The 17,048-nt window shown below is 32.0% G+C and overlaps 1 protein-coding gene across 1 annotated transcript in view; it reads right to left on the bottom strand.

The window, feature by feature from the left end:
* LOC124356933 (ATP-binding cassette sub-family G member 1-like) overlaps positions 1-10,397 on the bottom strand; it is a 71,635-nt gene extending 61,238 nt beyond the window's left edge. The window contains exon 1 of the mRNA XM_046808240.1: positions 10,216-10,397. Within this exon, the coding sequence (XP_046664196.1) occupies positions 10,216-10,297 (82 nt within the window). The 5' untranslated portion in view covers positions 10,298-10,397. The remainder of the gene's footprint in view (positions 1-10,215) is intronic.
* Between the last annotated feature and the right edge of the window lie 6,651 nt (positions 10,398-17,048).

Below are 17,048 nucleotides of genomic sequence, written 5' to 3' on the forward strand. Positions count from 1 at the left end.
CTCAATTCTTTCACATAAAAAGTTTTATTCTAATCTTCTAAAGATTTTAATCTTCTATTAATGTTATACATGTTTTTGTAATGTTTTTTACATTTCATATGTTATAATGATCACCGACTTCTAAATATTAAAGTAATAAATATTTATACATTTTTATTACTATAGTTTATATTAGTTTCTACAATTTGGTCAGTATAATTTTTATTACAACCTTGTATTTCCGAAATAATCGTTTCATTGTTTTTAACAACTGAATAGGAAATAAAAATGTCGGAATAAAATTTTTCTAAATATTGTACTAACACAGCATCTATTGTTATTCTATATTCCGTTGTACGTTTTTATTGCTTGAAATTGTTAAATTTAATTTATCTTTTAAAAAGTCAATTAATCGTTTAGGTAATTGAGGTAAGAGAGATAATGAATGTTCAATCATCAATTACGGACAATATAGAGAGAAAACAGTTACAATGGTATGGTCACATGAGAAGAATGAATGAAGATAGGATCCCTTGGAAAGTATGGAATTGGAGACCAACAAGGAATAGGAAAAGAGGAAGACCTAGGTTAATGTGGAGAGATGGAATAGAGAAAGCCATGCAAAGAAGAAACATTGAAGAGGATGCATGGCTATGCAAGAGACAATGGCGTATTGACTGCGACAAACGGCCAGAATAGTTGTAAAAGTCGCCGTATAATATAATAACAAAAATTAATCGTTTTGACGTTTCTTCAGCAAAATTTGTATTAAAATCTGTTTTTATGCTATTTTTTTCTTTAGTAAATATAAGGTTATGAGTGGGGGAAATTGGGAATGCCGTTGGCCGAGCGGTCTAAGACGTTGGACTTTGGGTATGAGTTAGAGATAGCGCTTCAAAACCTTCCTGTGACTGAAGCACTTTTTATCAGTACCATCGACCTTGTATTGTATTGACACTACCCTCTATTATGTTTGATATGATCCTCGCACAGGCCATTAACCTATGAGGACGGACAAAATAAAGGTTAAAAAGAGATCGGCCTCTTCTGTTTTGAAAGAATTAAATAAAAAAAGGTAAGGTCCATAGTATTTGAGTAAGGTTAAATTATAATCAACAGAAAAACTCATTTTCGTCCAGGATTAAATTAAACGCCTTTGTTAGCTAGAAAAGATTTAAGCAATTTATTTTTAATCCTTTTTAAAATCTCGTCAGGAAGAAACAAGTGGTGAACTGGAATTGTAACTAATATAATGAAATTCAATTTAGAATCCAATGGGTTTAAATAATGCTGTTAAATGACATAGTAGGTTAATCAATTTTACGTTGGATTCATTAATAAATAGGTTAGTAGTTAGTAGATTTATTCAAACCAGTGTTTTACCATATACTTTAGTCTCTTTGCAACGATTGTTTGGCGCTGGAAGTTTTTTAGTGCGTTAAGTCAACATAGCTACTAATAGCAGAGTATGAGTTGATTTCGTAATTTTACAGCTTGTAAATGGGAACTTAAGTAACCTAACCTGAAAAATTCCATAACCAAGGAAAGTTTGCAGACGCAGGGATGAATCCAGACGTTGCGATATTTAGGACATTTACGTCAAAACAAATATGAGTAAACTGATCGAACAGTTGTAAAACACTACTAGATTAGAGAATCGTTTCGTTACTTTCATTATCATATATAACGTTGTTTGTTATTGTGATTTACACGTTGTTAGTTCAGATCAGACGTTTATATAACGGTTTGTTTACGTTTCGGTAAAGCTGTCATTCTACTTTGAAAATATGTGGAAAACATAAAAATTCGTGATGCAAAACCAAAGTTAAACATACATTCTTAGCCCCGTCACAAGTCATCGTCATTTCAATAAGGAACGATATTAACCTCTCACTAGCACGCCTGGATAGCCACTGAACGGAGAAACGTCCTCCCTTACATCAAAATAGCCGCGTTATTCCCGTCCCTAGCAGCTAAAGAGCGAACAAGTGTGACGTTATATTCTGTGTCGTGAAGTTTTTCCCCCATGAAAAACATACATCCAGAGCCCGCCAAAAGAAGTATTCACTTCAAAATTGATTTAGTATACAAATAATTAAATTTAATAAAACGTAAGGAAATCTAATAGACATGATTTTGATGAAATATCTATTTTAACACTCAGTTCCAACTCCACGTTCCAAGGTGCATCAATGCCTTTTATTTAACCTCATGATGACTTTACCATGGGATGTCGGGAAGGTGGATTCTTCAAATTTCAGACTACTTTTAAATCAGGATTCTTTCAGGTAAGACCGATTCCCACTTTGAAAATCTCCTATAGTGCAATGATCTTGAGTATGATATTTTAAAATGATGTATCTCCAATAATTATATTATCTAATCAAGGACCATACGTGTTTCAGTTTTAATATTGTTGTTATGAGAGAAAAACTAAGATGTCCAGTTCTTGTTTTTCTCTTTGGCTCTAAGATGTCCTCTGGAACTGGTTGTCGCCAGAGAGAAATAGTCTTTGATGCAATGCGGACATGTGATAGGTGAGTTTTAGGGACTACTTAAGCGAGGCTTAATGTATTGGCTAGATAATTCCGTGGTTGACCTACACTAATGTTTGGTTGGGTCTGTCGTTTGGTGTCAAAAAAAAGAAAAAAAAAACGGAGGCCAAGATGACGGTAGCTAGTCTGGCTAGCATCCAAAGGATGACTCATCTCGCTATCAACGGGTTCTTTCCAAGTGCGCCGGGAGCGGTTCTAAACTATTATCACAACCTCGGATTCGGGAAATTGCCATTTGGGCTATGGCCAGAAAGAGTGCTTACTGTCCACGACATACATGGTTTACTTCTAGGGAGCGAAAAAGGCTCTTGAGGCTTGCATGGTAATAGGCCGTCCCTTAGAAGAGAAAACGATATCCATTTATATACGTGTTTTGAAATTTCAAAGAAGAACTACAAACCAAACTAGTGAGGTGTTATTTAAATTATTAATCGATAAACGGACTGACAGATTATACTGACACCAAGGCTAAGAGTAACGGTGAGACATCGGTAATCTGAAACCGGCGATGAAGACCTGGCTGACTTGACGTCCTCGAATAGAACCAGTTACAGATTACATATACCCCAAAAACCAATACAAACAACAAAAGTAATTTTCGGAAATTTCTGTACTATGTTAATTTGTATTAATAGGCTATTTTGTTATATAATGTATTCGTAGGTACTTAAAAATTACATTACATTTTAACATTTATATAATTTTTATACAACAACCATTAAATAAACAATGACTAGTTTATATTATAATTTCAACGTAGAATCTATAAAACTTCTCAAACCAAAGGTTTTCACGGGATTTTATTTCTTGTAAATAGCTATAAAAATATTGTGGCCGTTACCAATACATTTGTTGTACAAATTAAGTCTCTGGAGGTAGAATACTGATTATCAAGCCTACTGATATAAAGATTAAATGTGTAAATGTTTGTTCCACAATCTCGCAAAAACTACAAAAACAGATTGTGTGTTTTTTAGAGTTTTAAAATTTAAAATTCTTTTAAGAGTTGAAATAAACTAAGTCACTCAAACACTAAAATATCATACAGGCATAAAATTACATTAAGAAATTATATTTGAGTGACAGGCTTCAACGACGCTTAGCCAAATTCCATGGTTAGATATGCAACATCATAGAATTGTTTTGTACCTAAAAATAAAATTATCATGTTGTGGAAAATTTCATGTCGACAGATAAAGTATATCTAAAATATTTTACCACATCAAACGGTTTAATATCAGTGTTTAAATAATAACAGTTTACACAACAAGACAACATAATATGTTAATATATCATATGTTAAAATTTAATATCAGTGTACGGAGTTTATTTACAAATTTATGTATTCTGCTTTTTCTTGTTGACATCACGGTTATACATAATAAGGCCAACGTGTAAAAATATTTGCTAAAGCTCAGTCAAATCCCACGGAGAAGAAAGTGTCTCTAACTGCGTAGTACGGCATGTTCACATTGGCGGAAAGCACGGGCACTAACCCACTCTCAAGTGTAATTTTTGGAGGATTGAGGAAATCACAATTTCAGCGATCCTGGTATGCAGTAGTAAGAAGTACAGTACTATCCATATAAAATTACTAGCTGTTTCCCGCGGCTTCGCACGCGTCTCTTAAGCTTTGCCCGTATATTTCTTTGCCTTCAAATAGTGTTTGGATATTTTAATATACGTAACTACTGTGTTGTAATTGCAGTTTATAATGTGCAGGCGCTTTGATAACTTTTATATCTTGCAGTACAGCCTGGTGGTTAGTTACATCAATGGGCATTGCGTATAAACCTTCTACATAGAAAAATACAAATTTTCATAGTGATCGGTCCAATAGTTTCTGAGTCTATAAAGGACAAACACACAAACATTCATTTTTATATATTATGATTGCAGAAACAGTTTAAACAAAATTTGTCGTTTCTCTTAAGTTTACTCTATGCTTTAAAACTATAAGTGTAAAGAAATTTATATATAAATATATTTTTTGTCGCATTATATATGTTTACAAAGAACAGCTGATTAAAAATTTGAAAAGACTCTTTCACTTAATAACATATGTTTGCTGCAATGCATTTCTTACGGGTATTTCTGTAACCAGTGGGGCGGAATCCTGAATCGGGAAAGGGATAAAAAGTATCCTATAACCTTCTACAGATCAAGACGAACAAATTAAAAAAAAAATTAGGCGAATCCGTCCAGCCGTTTGTGAGTGATGCTGTTACACACGAACAGTTTCATTTTTATATATATAGATAAGATCGGATCTTCACCGTAGCGTAGGGGTAAGGTTGTGGTTCTCTAACCAAGAGCTCATGTGTTCAATTTCTGGGGAAGTCAATCAGTTTTTGTAAATGGGTTTGAACCGTTTCCCCATAAAACGTTTAGTACTCTCAATAGAAATATCATTGGCGTAGAACCCCTTTACATTAAGATATAAATCTTAATAAAATGATCTGGTATCGTTACATTGATGTTATTTTCTTTATATGGCAGCATGGTGAAGATCTATCAAAAGATTTTCTACATTCCCTGAACAAATTTTCTATATTAAATTTCACTTGGAAGTATTCCCGCACAATCATTACCTTTCTAGATGTTGGTGTGGTTTTAGAAGAAGGCTTCCTCAAAACAAAAATTCATGTTAAGATACCAACACTATACAAATACCTAAATTCTGCTATCTCTCACACTACACATGTAAAAATAGTACTCCAAAAAATTAGCCATTCGAGCAAAGAATTTATATAGCAAAGATTATGTTAAAAAATAAACTAACACATTCAAAAATTTAAATTTTCCCGATAAATCAAGTTAATAGGCCAAGAAAATTTAACCATAAAAATATTTTCCTCTCTATGAACTTAAATTTACTACCAAATCCTACTCCGGACAAAATAAGCCCTATAAAGGAATGAGTTGGTGCATGTCCAACCATGAAATTTGGCTGAGCATTCGTGAAGCCAATCACTCAGTAGGCTGACACATCATCTTTTATTTGACTGGGAAAGAACATTTGTTCATCATTATCATTTTCTGTCTTTCTATCTGTCAATACTAATATGAGCTTATAGACTTGAACTTTTGTTTGCAACCTCAGTGAATGCTGTTACGCGATACTAGTTGCATACTATTTTAATGAAATAACAAGATACCATGTATATAGCAGTGTAAATATTCAATATTACGAAGGTCTTTGTTCAATCGATAAAACAGAGAAAATTTCCTCCTCGTGAACATGAAATGCTAATTTAAGCTTCATTATCTGTATATGTATTGGTATATCATATTGTTGTCTTAAACTTTCTGTTTATATTGTATATTTTATCTTCCAATTATAATTAAAGAAACAAAAAAACGTGTATTTGAAGTTTTTAAATGGTTATACCATCGTTACGAATCCTAAAAGGATACAATATCTTGTCCCTGCGAAATAATGTTAGTGTGTACCAAATATTCACATTAGCCGTGTTTTCACCGTTTCTGATGTTCTTGATGACTTGTAAAACATTCTGATCATAATTTGTTAATTTTATTGTTTGACAATAATGTGTTTTTAAGACTTTGTTCCAGGGTGTGAATTATTTAAAAATTGATTCAAATAAAGAATCTTTAGTGCTCAGGAGAGGCGAAAAAGTTGTTTTAAGGGGAGGCTTTAAGAGAAAAAGTTTTTGTCTAATTCACTTTTATTTTGGATTTTTAAACTAGAGTATTGCCTGAATCAAATGATGTATCCACACGTCAAAACATCTTTTTCACATTTGTAAAAAATCTATACACGTTTATATCCTTCGAACGAGTTTCTTTAAGTAAGTTCAATGTTTAAAATGAGTCCTGCAATGAAGTTTCTACATAAAATGCACGCTGTACAATATTTTCTATAAATACCTACACATATATTGAAAATAAATGTTTTACCCGTTGAGTGTATGACTTGTATGACAAAACACATGAGAAACGTGCTGAGTTCAGCTAATTGTGTTTTTCTGATTTAAGATTGTTTTATTAGGTACATATTTTAAAAAAATAGATTTTTTAGTAATTTTATTTGAATGCAGGATCACAAAAACTACTTTTCAACTTAACACGAATGGTGTGTAAAATGTTTGGCTCAAGTGCACTAATCCTGTTTGAAAAAAGAGTCCAAATTTGTGTAAAACGGGGAAGACTTGTTTTTAAAATAAAAAAAACGAATTGCTCTATTAGAATAAATTAGCTGAGTTCACTGAAATGTGCTCATTACTTTTCAGAATAATCTAAAATAAGTTAAGTGTACTATAGTATTTGTAAATATTTTTATACATGTGGATGAATACTGTTGAAATAATGTCAAAGGCTTGGCATTAGTTAGAACATAGTTGGATGTAGTTAGACAAAGTAGTTAGAGAAGCTTCGATAGACAAGTAAGCTGCATTCGCCTTGTTTAGGGGTAATGCTGAAAAATGACAAGCCACGTCTTGAAATATCGGGTAAACCTGATGAAACTGGCTGATCAAAAATGTTTTATACTCCAATCCTCAAAATTGTACATTTTAGTGATTGGAATCATATTCTCAATGTATTAATGAAGTATTAAATACTTTCGGTCAGCATAAATCAGTTCAAACTGGTTGAAAGACCACGCTGCATGCAGTCTTATAATCCTCCCCGTCAAACGGTGTCTAAGGAGTCGTTATTTATTTGAGATAGTTTAATGCCAACCACGAATAAGTTATGTATATTACCGACAATTGACGAACGATATCAGAGTGAATATACTTGTTCATGGCATTCCACTGAGGTGAATATGGCACGGTGGAATATCTAGGAGAGGAATATGCTGAATAGGATAATTGAAACAAAACCAATATTAGAACTAAAATAAATGTAGACAATATAAAACAAAACAGTGATAACTAAAAGTCTTTGAACGTTATAAAAAAAATCATTATGATTTTACTCATTTGTTTTATAAAGAGTGAACTTAAAAAATGGGTTTAGAACAAAGATATCTAATACTCCACGCGGCAAACACGGAGTTTTATTAGACAATATTTTTTACCTTCAAAGCCTCTCTGCCGTGTAAAAATACATTAGTATTAACTCTTTAACGTGTAAAATGTTGTAGTAGTGAAACATCCAAATGTGTGTAATAAAATGTTCAATGGACATAGTAAACAGTCAAAATAATCAGTGTTAAATGTGTGTTTTTTAAGCATAAACGTACTTTCTGAAAACATCGCATTTATATAAAATATATTTTTAACAGGCAACATTTTACATTTATTTTTCAAGTTCGTCTTAAACCTTGTTTATATTTAAACCCCTTAAAACGTTCACAATTTGTATTAGTTTTATATCTTGTCTCCGAGTTTTATTTTAAGTCCGAGGAAGTTGTATGTGAAGAGAAAGATTGGAAAAGTTACCTGGAAATAAATTATGGAAAATGGTAGTATTTATGTTTTATGATGCAGATTTAACTAGCACTAAAAAGCTGTTACTGTCAGCTCAAATAAACTGAAACATCTCTTTAATTAAATCTAAATGTTATTAAATTCCTCAGAATACAAAGTTAGTATCTAAATTTTACTTCAGATTGCACCAGTGATGAATTTAAAACTTGTAATGCATTATAAATATTATTTAAACACTGTTATAAAACCAACATCAATAGTTGGAAGAAAGATGTGAATGTTTTCACACAAGGTTACTTCAAACTGTAAGGCTTCCTTGACATTGTGGTATTATATTTTAACAGTAACCTATGTGAAACAATGAAATGAGAATAATATGCTTCAGTGATTCATTCTTTCCCACAATACAGACAAATAACAAGACTTTACAAAAAAACCTTATAAAAATTTTTAGAAATTGCATGAACTTAATAGTGATTTCCCCCTTTATCTCTATAGACCGTAATAGTCTTCTCAGTGCTAGGTATGTAAGTATATTTTCTTCATCGGTGAAAAATGCAAACTCAACTTGGACACTGAAACCCTAAGTAACAGCTTTTTGGGCGAAGTAGATTTCCGAGATCCACACGCGTATATAGGTTTTTGATCGTGGTCAATATACCAATGGCACTGGAAATATCTTAGACCGGAATTACATGACGAGGGCAAGAAGTGAACGCTTAGTAAAAGCTGTGGCGTTAGAAATATAATTAATTCAAACCAGAATTGCTCCTACACGTGCAAAAAACGATGTAAGAACCAGGTTAATCTCTAATACTCTTATACTATGAACACTGAAATAATATGTACCTGATTTATGCCTACTTACGTTTGAAAAATGTCATAGGACTTCATAACATTACATCATAAGAGCTTTTAATAATTAGTACTACGACTTCGATTTTGAAAATTGCGCATAAGTGCCACGAGTAAACATAATTTTGTTTGTTTTACGATTTTAGCACTGGACTTCGTATTTAACACATGCAAACAATGAAATTAGTAAGTCTAGTACACAATTGCCAAAAAGTTGTATTATATTTGAACTCAGACGGTTTGAAGGCGGAGGGTGGGTCCTCTCTGAACACGAAATTGCCACAAAAGTCTAACCAGAAAGCATTAATAATACGGCAGGTTTTTCTGACTTTAGAAAGTGTGTCCCTGTTAGTCTGCAAAACAAACCCACCAAAACAAGAGGGAGTTCCCAAGAGCAACAGTCCAGAACAATAAATTCCATATTGAAAATACAATATGTTTCAATCGAACAAATACTCAGACAACTCGTTAGCTATTTCATGATAGTTTTGGCACGACGCCAACATCTAATGTACAGTTTCTTAGTTTACCATTACTAAAATTAACATTACACTACTCTAAGATTGTCAGAATTGTATCACATATGCTCGGCCAACACCGACAAAGGAATGATGTTTCAGACCAAGCATGAAACATGAAAATTACGTCAAACTGAATAATAATCTGTTCAAAATAATATAAAATTTCATTGTTACTTCAAGAAAAAATTAAAAATTTTAAAATGTAAAAAGTCAAGATTAAAACACGATTAATGTTTTATAAAAAGTCATTTATTCCAATATAGCAATTCTTAATAAATCGGTTTTTGTAATATCAGACCCTAATTATTTTGCAGCATTAACTACTCATCATAGGTTATAGAGTCTAAGACAGAATCATAATATAGCCATATGGCTTTGCCTGTCTTAGAAAAAATGTAGTTGAAGGTGCAGATGTGAACTGATTTTCTTAAAGTGGTATTGTAATCAATTAAACTACGCGTATTAAGGTAAAGGTTTCACATAAATTTGCAAATAAATGAATACAAAGAACTTCTGAAGGATCTAAGGAACCTAAAGAATGTTTTTCACTACGAAATTACTTGCAACTATGCTGCCATTTGACTATTTATTCCAAAATTAATAGGATTCTTCCTTGGATTAAAATAACGTACGTACCAAGTTTCAAGATTCTTGGAGCTTTCTATTAAGAGTTATGGCACAGATGCAATTACAAAAACAGGATTTTAAGAGGACTTGTCGAGTTATTTACCGATAACAGCTTTGATATTGTATTTTTGTAAAAGAAAGTTCGAGGTTTTGCCAGAGAAATACAAAATTTAAATAAATGGGTACAAAAATGATCTTTTATTACTAGTTTAAAGTTCTAAATGTTCCTTAGTCACATTTATCTTATTATGGTTTCAAAGTGTTAGGGTTTTTAGTACTGACCTTTAAATACGAGATCCGAAAACTCAATGGTGAGGCCCTTGGATCGCCAAGGTCCTGCATATCCGAGCTCCGCGGCTTCCATAACCGTCTCACAACCGCTGCCGAGTCCAAGTGGACTCTACCTGAGATGTGGGACTCGGATTCACTCGCTCACTCGCTAGCTCTTACTGCGTTCACGGCTAGCAACGCCTCCACCTGCCTCACTGCTTCTACCTCGTGTACAGTTTTTTTCTTCCTTGTTTGCACACAATACGAAGGCGACAACGATAAAAACCTAGATAGATAGTATTGCCAATGGAAGCTTGCAAATGCGACATTCTTGTGCGCTACTTTTCGTCTTTATACTTCAAATCGGTAGTAAAGTTGGATAATACGTTGCCTATCACTATTGGCCTAAACACCTTGCAGCTAAATATGGCCGAGAGTCAATAACATATCAGGAATTCATTTCCACAGAATTCGAAATTGGATTCAAGAAAATAGTTTTAGTTGAACTAATAGTCTATAAAACTGAGAATCAAATTTGAATAGTTTAAGCACATATCCTAGTTTTTCATGAAATCTTGGCTAAAAGTTTTCCCTTTCTCTCAAAACAATCATGCATCCAATAATAGTTAGCATATTCAACGAGTTGTGTTTGGTAGTTGAATATTCTACCAAAGGATATCTGAAATCTCATAACCCCATCTTGATCTATATAAATAATAGTTAATATGTTCAAACACTACTGAAAGAAAAATATATAATCAAATAAAGATAAAAAATAATTTATGCAGTTCAAAACTTGTTATTGGCGACAGGTAGTTTGAGAGGGTAATAAGATTAGAGACATTTGGCACCTTCATACGTTAAGAATCTATCCTCTTAATCAGGTATCAAAAAACTGCTCATACAAGATTGTATTTTCTATACAGAAAAAGTAAAAAATATAATAAATATGTACAGAAAAACCCTTCGAAGTCATGTTATTTTAAGCCTACGACAACGATGGCAAATGTCCGAAATCCTTTTATCTGTTCCTTGATTGTGATAGTGACATAATTTTAAACGGTTCTTTATTTCTTTGGCTAAAAGGACTGTAATTTCTTACGATTGAATTCTTCAACATTTTTTACACAAATCTTACATCTTACAGTGACCGTAAATATCAGAGTTGAAAGATGAATAAATGAACCTCTCTTCCTATATACAATAATCTTAATGATTCCAAAACATCGGTCACGAATTTACCGCAGCTCATGTGAAAATAAGTTCTCTAAGTATTCACCTAACAGATCTCTCATATGAAAGTTTATTATCTTTTGTGACGACTTGGTAAAATCATCAAATAAAAAAACGTACAGTTTAATACGAAAGCTAAAACTTTTTCCTGCATTAATTCTATAAAGATAAACACAAAAATAATATTTGTCAAGACCGAATGGTTTTTATAGGGTTTTATACCAAACACTTTTAATGTTTTTAAAATTAAATTAATTGCACACAGTTCTTTCACATATCATTGCTAAAAACTAAAATAATTCTTGTTTCGTTCTAAGAAAGGTTGTAAACATTTGGAGTAGGTTAATATTTGGAAATAACTTGCAGTTAGCGACAAAAAATAAGGCTAAAGAACAAGATGAAAATATTTGCAACATAACTATAAGAGATGAATGAGGAAATTTTATATTTTTAGTCATAAAAATGTAGTCTCCTTAAGGAACATTTAATTCAAACCATGTTGGATTAATAGTGTTAAATTGTATTTTGTAAATTCATAAATAGTTAAATTCATCTGATTCCCTGAATCATAGTTAAAAACAAATTGTAAATAACTCACATTTTGTTTTTGGTCGTTTATCCTTAGGCTGTTATAAAACTGCCCACAATTCTAGTTTAAATACCTACAATGGTTTATGTTCGAAAAATCTTTGCTATTTTTCTTTTTTCTGTTTTTAGAGGTATCCTGGAAATCTAAGGCTATATAACACTATAAATTTAATAAAAACTGGGCCGGACTAAAAAATATTTCACCATTTAAGAAGTTATTATAGCATAAAAATATTCCGGAAAAATCACCTTCGTTGGTCAGAAGAAACATGATTAAAGAGTGGTAAATATTATATGTATTGGACAAGTTCAGAAGTAGAGAGATAATTTATACTATATAAGCACACAACTTTGTTTTTTTTTAGCATATAAATTTTGAAGAAAAATACGGAAAAGCTGCGTGAGTTTTTGTGGCAGTAGATATGGCAAGGTATCAAAATAGTGATATTTTTCTATCATCCTTTTTTCTAAGCTTGACTTAAAACCAACCGCCAGGCACCGAAGTTATGTAACAGTGAAAAATCGAAATAAAAAAGATCTTTTGCCATTTTCAGCCAGAATTTTGCTACTCGCATGATTGACTGACCATACTGCAGGTTTTAAGTACGTGTATGAAGTGTGTGTGCGTCACAAGTCCAGTAACTTAATTAAACTCGGGATAAGAGATGAGAAAAGAACATTAGTACGATGTTATTAACCATATCAATGTCCACCATTTCGACCCTACCTAAGCTAACGATTATTTTAATTTTCAGGGTAAATTTCTCCGTATATTTCTAGAAAAATTAGATTGTGTGCTCATAAAGTATAAACTGGTTCTCGGCTCCTATGAAATATGATAACCAGAGAATAAATGTGGGAGTTTTACGAGTACATCCTCTTTGAATAAACCACCCTTAATACAGACAGTATTAATATATGTTTTTCTGATACTTAATGTCCAAAAGTGGATGAAATTCAGACAAATTTTCATAGACACATTTTCATAAGGGCTGTTTCATCACATACTTAAATTAATCTTAAGATAAAATAAATACAGATTATGTGAAACCGATACCTTTCATAAATGATTATGACGAATGGTCCTATACTATATTCTACACACGGAGCAGGTTTTTGGTTTTTTAACACATGCTTGCACATAAAAAACAATATTCAGTTTTAAGGTAGAATTTGTTTACCAAATTAGCCTAAAGTTATAATTGTCCTCGTTGCAGTTACAAAAAATGATATCCAAACCTGAAAACCACCCCCGTTCCATAATATGGGTATAAGCCGGCTTGTGGAAACCATCTCAACAATAACCCAAACAACTTAAAACTTGGTAAAACATTCATATTGCAAATGTCTTGGCTAAGTTTGTTGGTTAGTCTGGTATTCCATTTCATTTCAATATGGTTGTCGTTCAAAAAGGAATTTCATAACTCTAGACAAATCAAAACGGTGGTCATGAATACCTTTAATATTTCCTAAACATTTTGTATAACAGATTGATATATTTGATCTCGAACAGTTTTTAAGATACCTATTACATGAAAATCACATAAGAATGTTTCTATCAAGAAAAGCTGAGGACAGAAATGCTTTAACAAGTTCAAACTTAATGAAAGAATTGATCGTATAAATACGAGTATCTTGGCTAAGGCCTTTGACCAGCCTGGTATTTATTAAGGCCTGGTTAAACAAAAAAGTGTTTTGGACAGTAAAAACACTACCTACACTTGCTTTTATATACCATTATTTTGTAACCCAAACGGTTTTAGAGATATTTAGTACATGTAAATTCCACGAGGAATACATTATAAAATTGTCACAAAATATTTCATTCGAGAATTTTTGATGACAAATATGGTGAAAATTATGGCTCACGATTACTACCAAACCTAGCTGAATTAATACAATGCTGTAATTAAAAAAAAGCATAGTTTGCTACATAACGAAACAGAAGTAAATGCCCGGAAATTTTGTACAATGAATAAATACCCTGCCGTGCTTCCAAATAGAGCAGATTGCGGATTCGGCACTGTTTCCCAGCTGAAATCGTGTGGGAGAGCTAGGAAGATGGAGCATGTATTTGTGGTAAACTCAAAAGTAGGGTAATTACCACATGCGGTAAATGAATCAGCTTTCTGCCGGTTGTTTTAAATTTTATACCTAGATCTACAAGATACCTTTACTAAAGATACGAAAAATAAGTATTTTTATAGTGACCAGACGAAATTTAGGAACTTAGGGAATCGGGGGCACGAAAAATCGGTTGCAGATAATATTGTCAGTTGTTGAGAGTACACGAAAGATGACGGCAAATTTTTTAAAACACTAAATTCTCTAAATTAGTATTCAAAACGGATTTTAACTACGGTATTTCATTACAACATATTATGCCCTACATTCTCAAATTAAATACGTACTTTAAAAAAATATACTTTCAATTATTTTTCTTTGAGGCTTGTTAAACATAAAAATTAATAAAGCTTCAAATAGCTTTAGCCGTTATGGAGTGATTCAAACTGTTTTCTTTGACATTAATGTGACTATAAATTTATAATACATTTACCAGCAAAAAGAGCGATCTCTTCATCTGTACTGTCGGCCATCTTATAACAACTCCACAAAAACCTAATATGAATAATCGGTACGCCCGATATTTTAATCGTTGAATTATGGAAGATGTCTATTTTTAACGATGGAATTAATATGTATCCCAATATATAATAGTAATTTTTGGTTATTCATGAAAAAGTTTAGTTTATACTTCATAGTTTAAGTCCTTTTAGTATACAGTATGTATAAAATTGATACAGAAGACGAAACAGGAATATGTAGAAATATAGTGTTCTTTTTCACTTTCATAAACAAAACAAAAATACTAAAATGTCACCATTTTCGCGAGCCATTTCCAAAAGGGTACGGTGACATTCGAAACAATTTGACATCATTCCATGCAAAAGTATATACAAAACACAGTACATGTAAAGATGTAAGTTCTGTATATAGTAACATTAACTTACGTAAGATAACCTTCCAATTATTTGCTTTAACTGAAGGCTTCCTGAATATATATATATATATATATATATATATATATATATATATATATATTATATATATATATATATATATATATAATATATATATATATATATGCCTTGTAGGTTGCAGTGTGATTTGATATACATCGATAAACTGCTCGCTTGTAGATCGATCCTTCATCGCAAAAAGTTAATGAACAAATTATAAAACAGATATTGAGATACATTTACAAGCTCACATTATGTTTGGAATTCAATATTGCATTAGATAAACTAGTCACGTAAAAGTATACTTCCCTTAAAAAATAGGGAAGTATTATACTCGTATTTAGTAGGCAAGAATGTAAAAAGAGTGTTCTAATAATTATTAAAACCTAATTAAACGTAAACTCCTGCCGGAGAGTTTTCACAAGGACACGGCGAGCGCAGGCGACCTTACATTGGCAAACAATGTAACACATTAGATGCAAAAGTGTAGATTCCGTGCAAATTAACTTAAATCGTGTACGAATCTGTCATCTTCTAGGTTAGTGTACAATTGTATCTTAAGCCTTTATTTGAAGGCTTTTTGAATAATCAGTGGGTAACGACTTTAAACGTTGGAACCAATTACTGGTACTCTCTCGGTTATTACGAATGGTTACATTTTAGGTCAATGTTGGAGAATAATCGAGTAACAAAATTAGCACCTTGATATCTTTTATTGGTTGAGACTGGCTGTGTGCAGATACTGTCTCTGTAACAGACATGGCTTGGATCTACTTAACATTACAGCAGTTACAGTGTTTACAAACATTTCTGTAATATTGCAGTGTACTACTGAAAACTTTGTACGTTCACTATCTTGAAATATTTCGAGAGTAAAGTTATTCCCTCCGGTTCAGTCAAGGGAAAGGTAGATTTCTCATGTGGCTATCATATGTAAACGTCTGACTGAAAATGCATTATTAGTTTAGTCATTTAACTCGCACAACATTAATGAGACAATAACTATTAATTTAAGCATATCAATGTAATCATTTCGAACTTTTTAAAACTCCATAATTGTCAAACCTTGGACTTGATCTAGTTACAATTAACCTGAAATTATGTTTCTATTCACTTCTACAGATTAAATTGTATACTTCTGTAATTTCAATCACCCACCATCTTGAAACCTCAGGAGATATCGAAAAAAGTAAAAGAATAAAGGTTGTTTATAATTTACCTAATACATTAAAAATGTATCGTTTGGGTATGCATTGGAAATTTGTCGAGTTGAAAAATCTTGAAATATATTGGTTAGCATTGGCTAACGAACTCATCCGAGCTATATGGAAAATGCTGCAGTCACACCCGGTTTAATATGAATTTATTAAAAAATACGGCAACTATCGTGTTTACTCGCTTGCCTTTTGCCATACATGCACATATGCCCATACATACGTATGTGCATTTTGGGGTTACGAGAGCTATCGTCTGAGTAAAAAAAACTCTGGGAAATACCGTCATGAGGGTAATAAACGAATTTCTACGAAATCTACATATGGGGTGATGTATACTTACACAGCTACGTGACACATTTAAATAAAATTTTATTGATTAGTTGTAACAATTGAGGTTTAATACCTAATAATATTAAATAGTACCCATCCCCGCGTTTCACTATACCATTTTGTTTTCTATTCTTAGGATTTGCAGAGAATGTGTGGATAAATATCACCTTACAGTTTTAAAGCAAAGAAACGGAGAAGTAGAGAATTTTTAAAATGTTGAAGTTAAAACGAGCATTATCTTTAACGGATAAATTGAGTTTTACTAACTACATCTAAAATGGTTTTACGGACTTCTGATGTTTCTAAAATAATGTTTCTTTTTTCAGTTTGTGAGATGTTTTTATCTTTATACATTGAAACTGGGATATGTATGTATATATATATTTTTGTTTTTACTTATTGCTCAAAATGGTATGTTCTGTGGAGCATATATCTTATCATTAAGTACCCGAGGAAT

Source organism: Homalodisca vitripennis, chromosome 3 (genome assembly GCF_021130785.1).
Source record: "Homalodisca vitripennis isolate AUS2020 chromosome 3, UT_GWSS_2.1, whole genome shotgun sequence".
Taxonomy (NCBI): Eukaryota; Metazoa; Arthropoda; class Insecta; order Hemiptera; family Cicadellidae; genus Homalodisca; species Homalodisca vitripennis.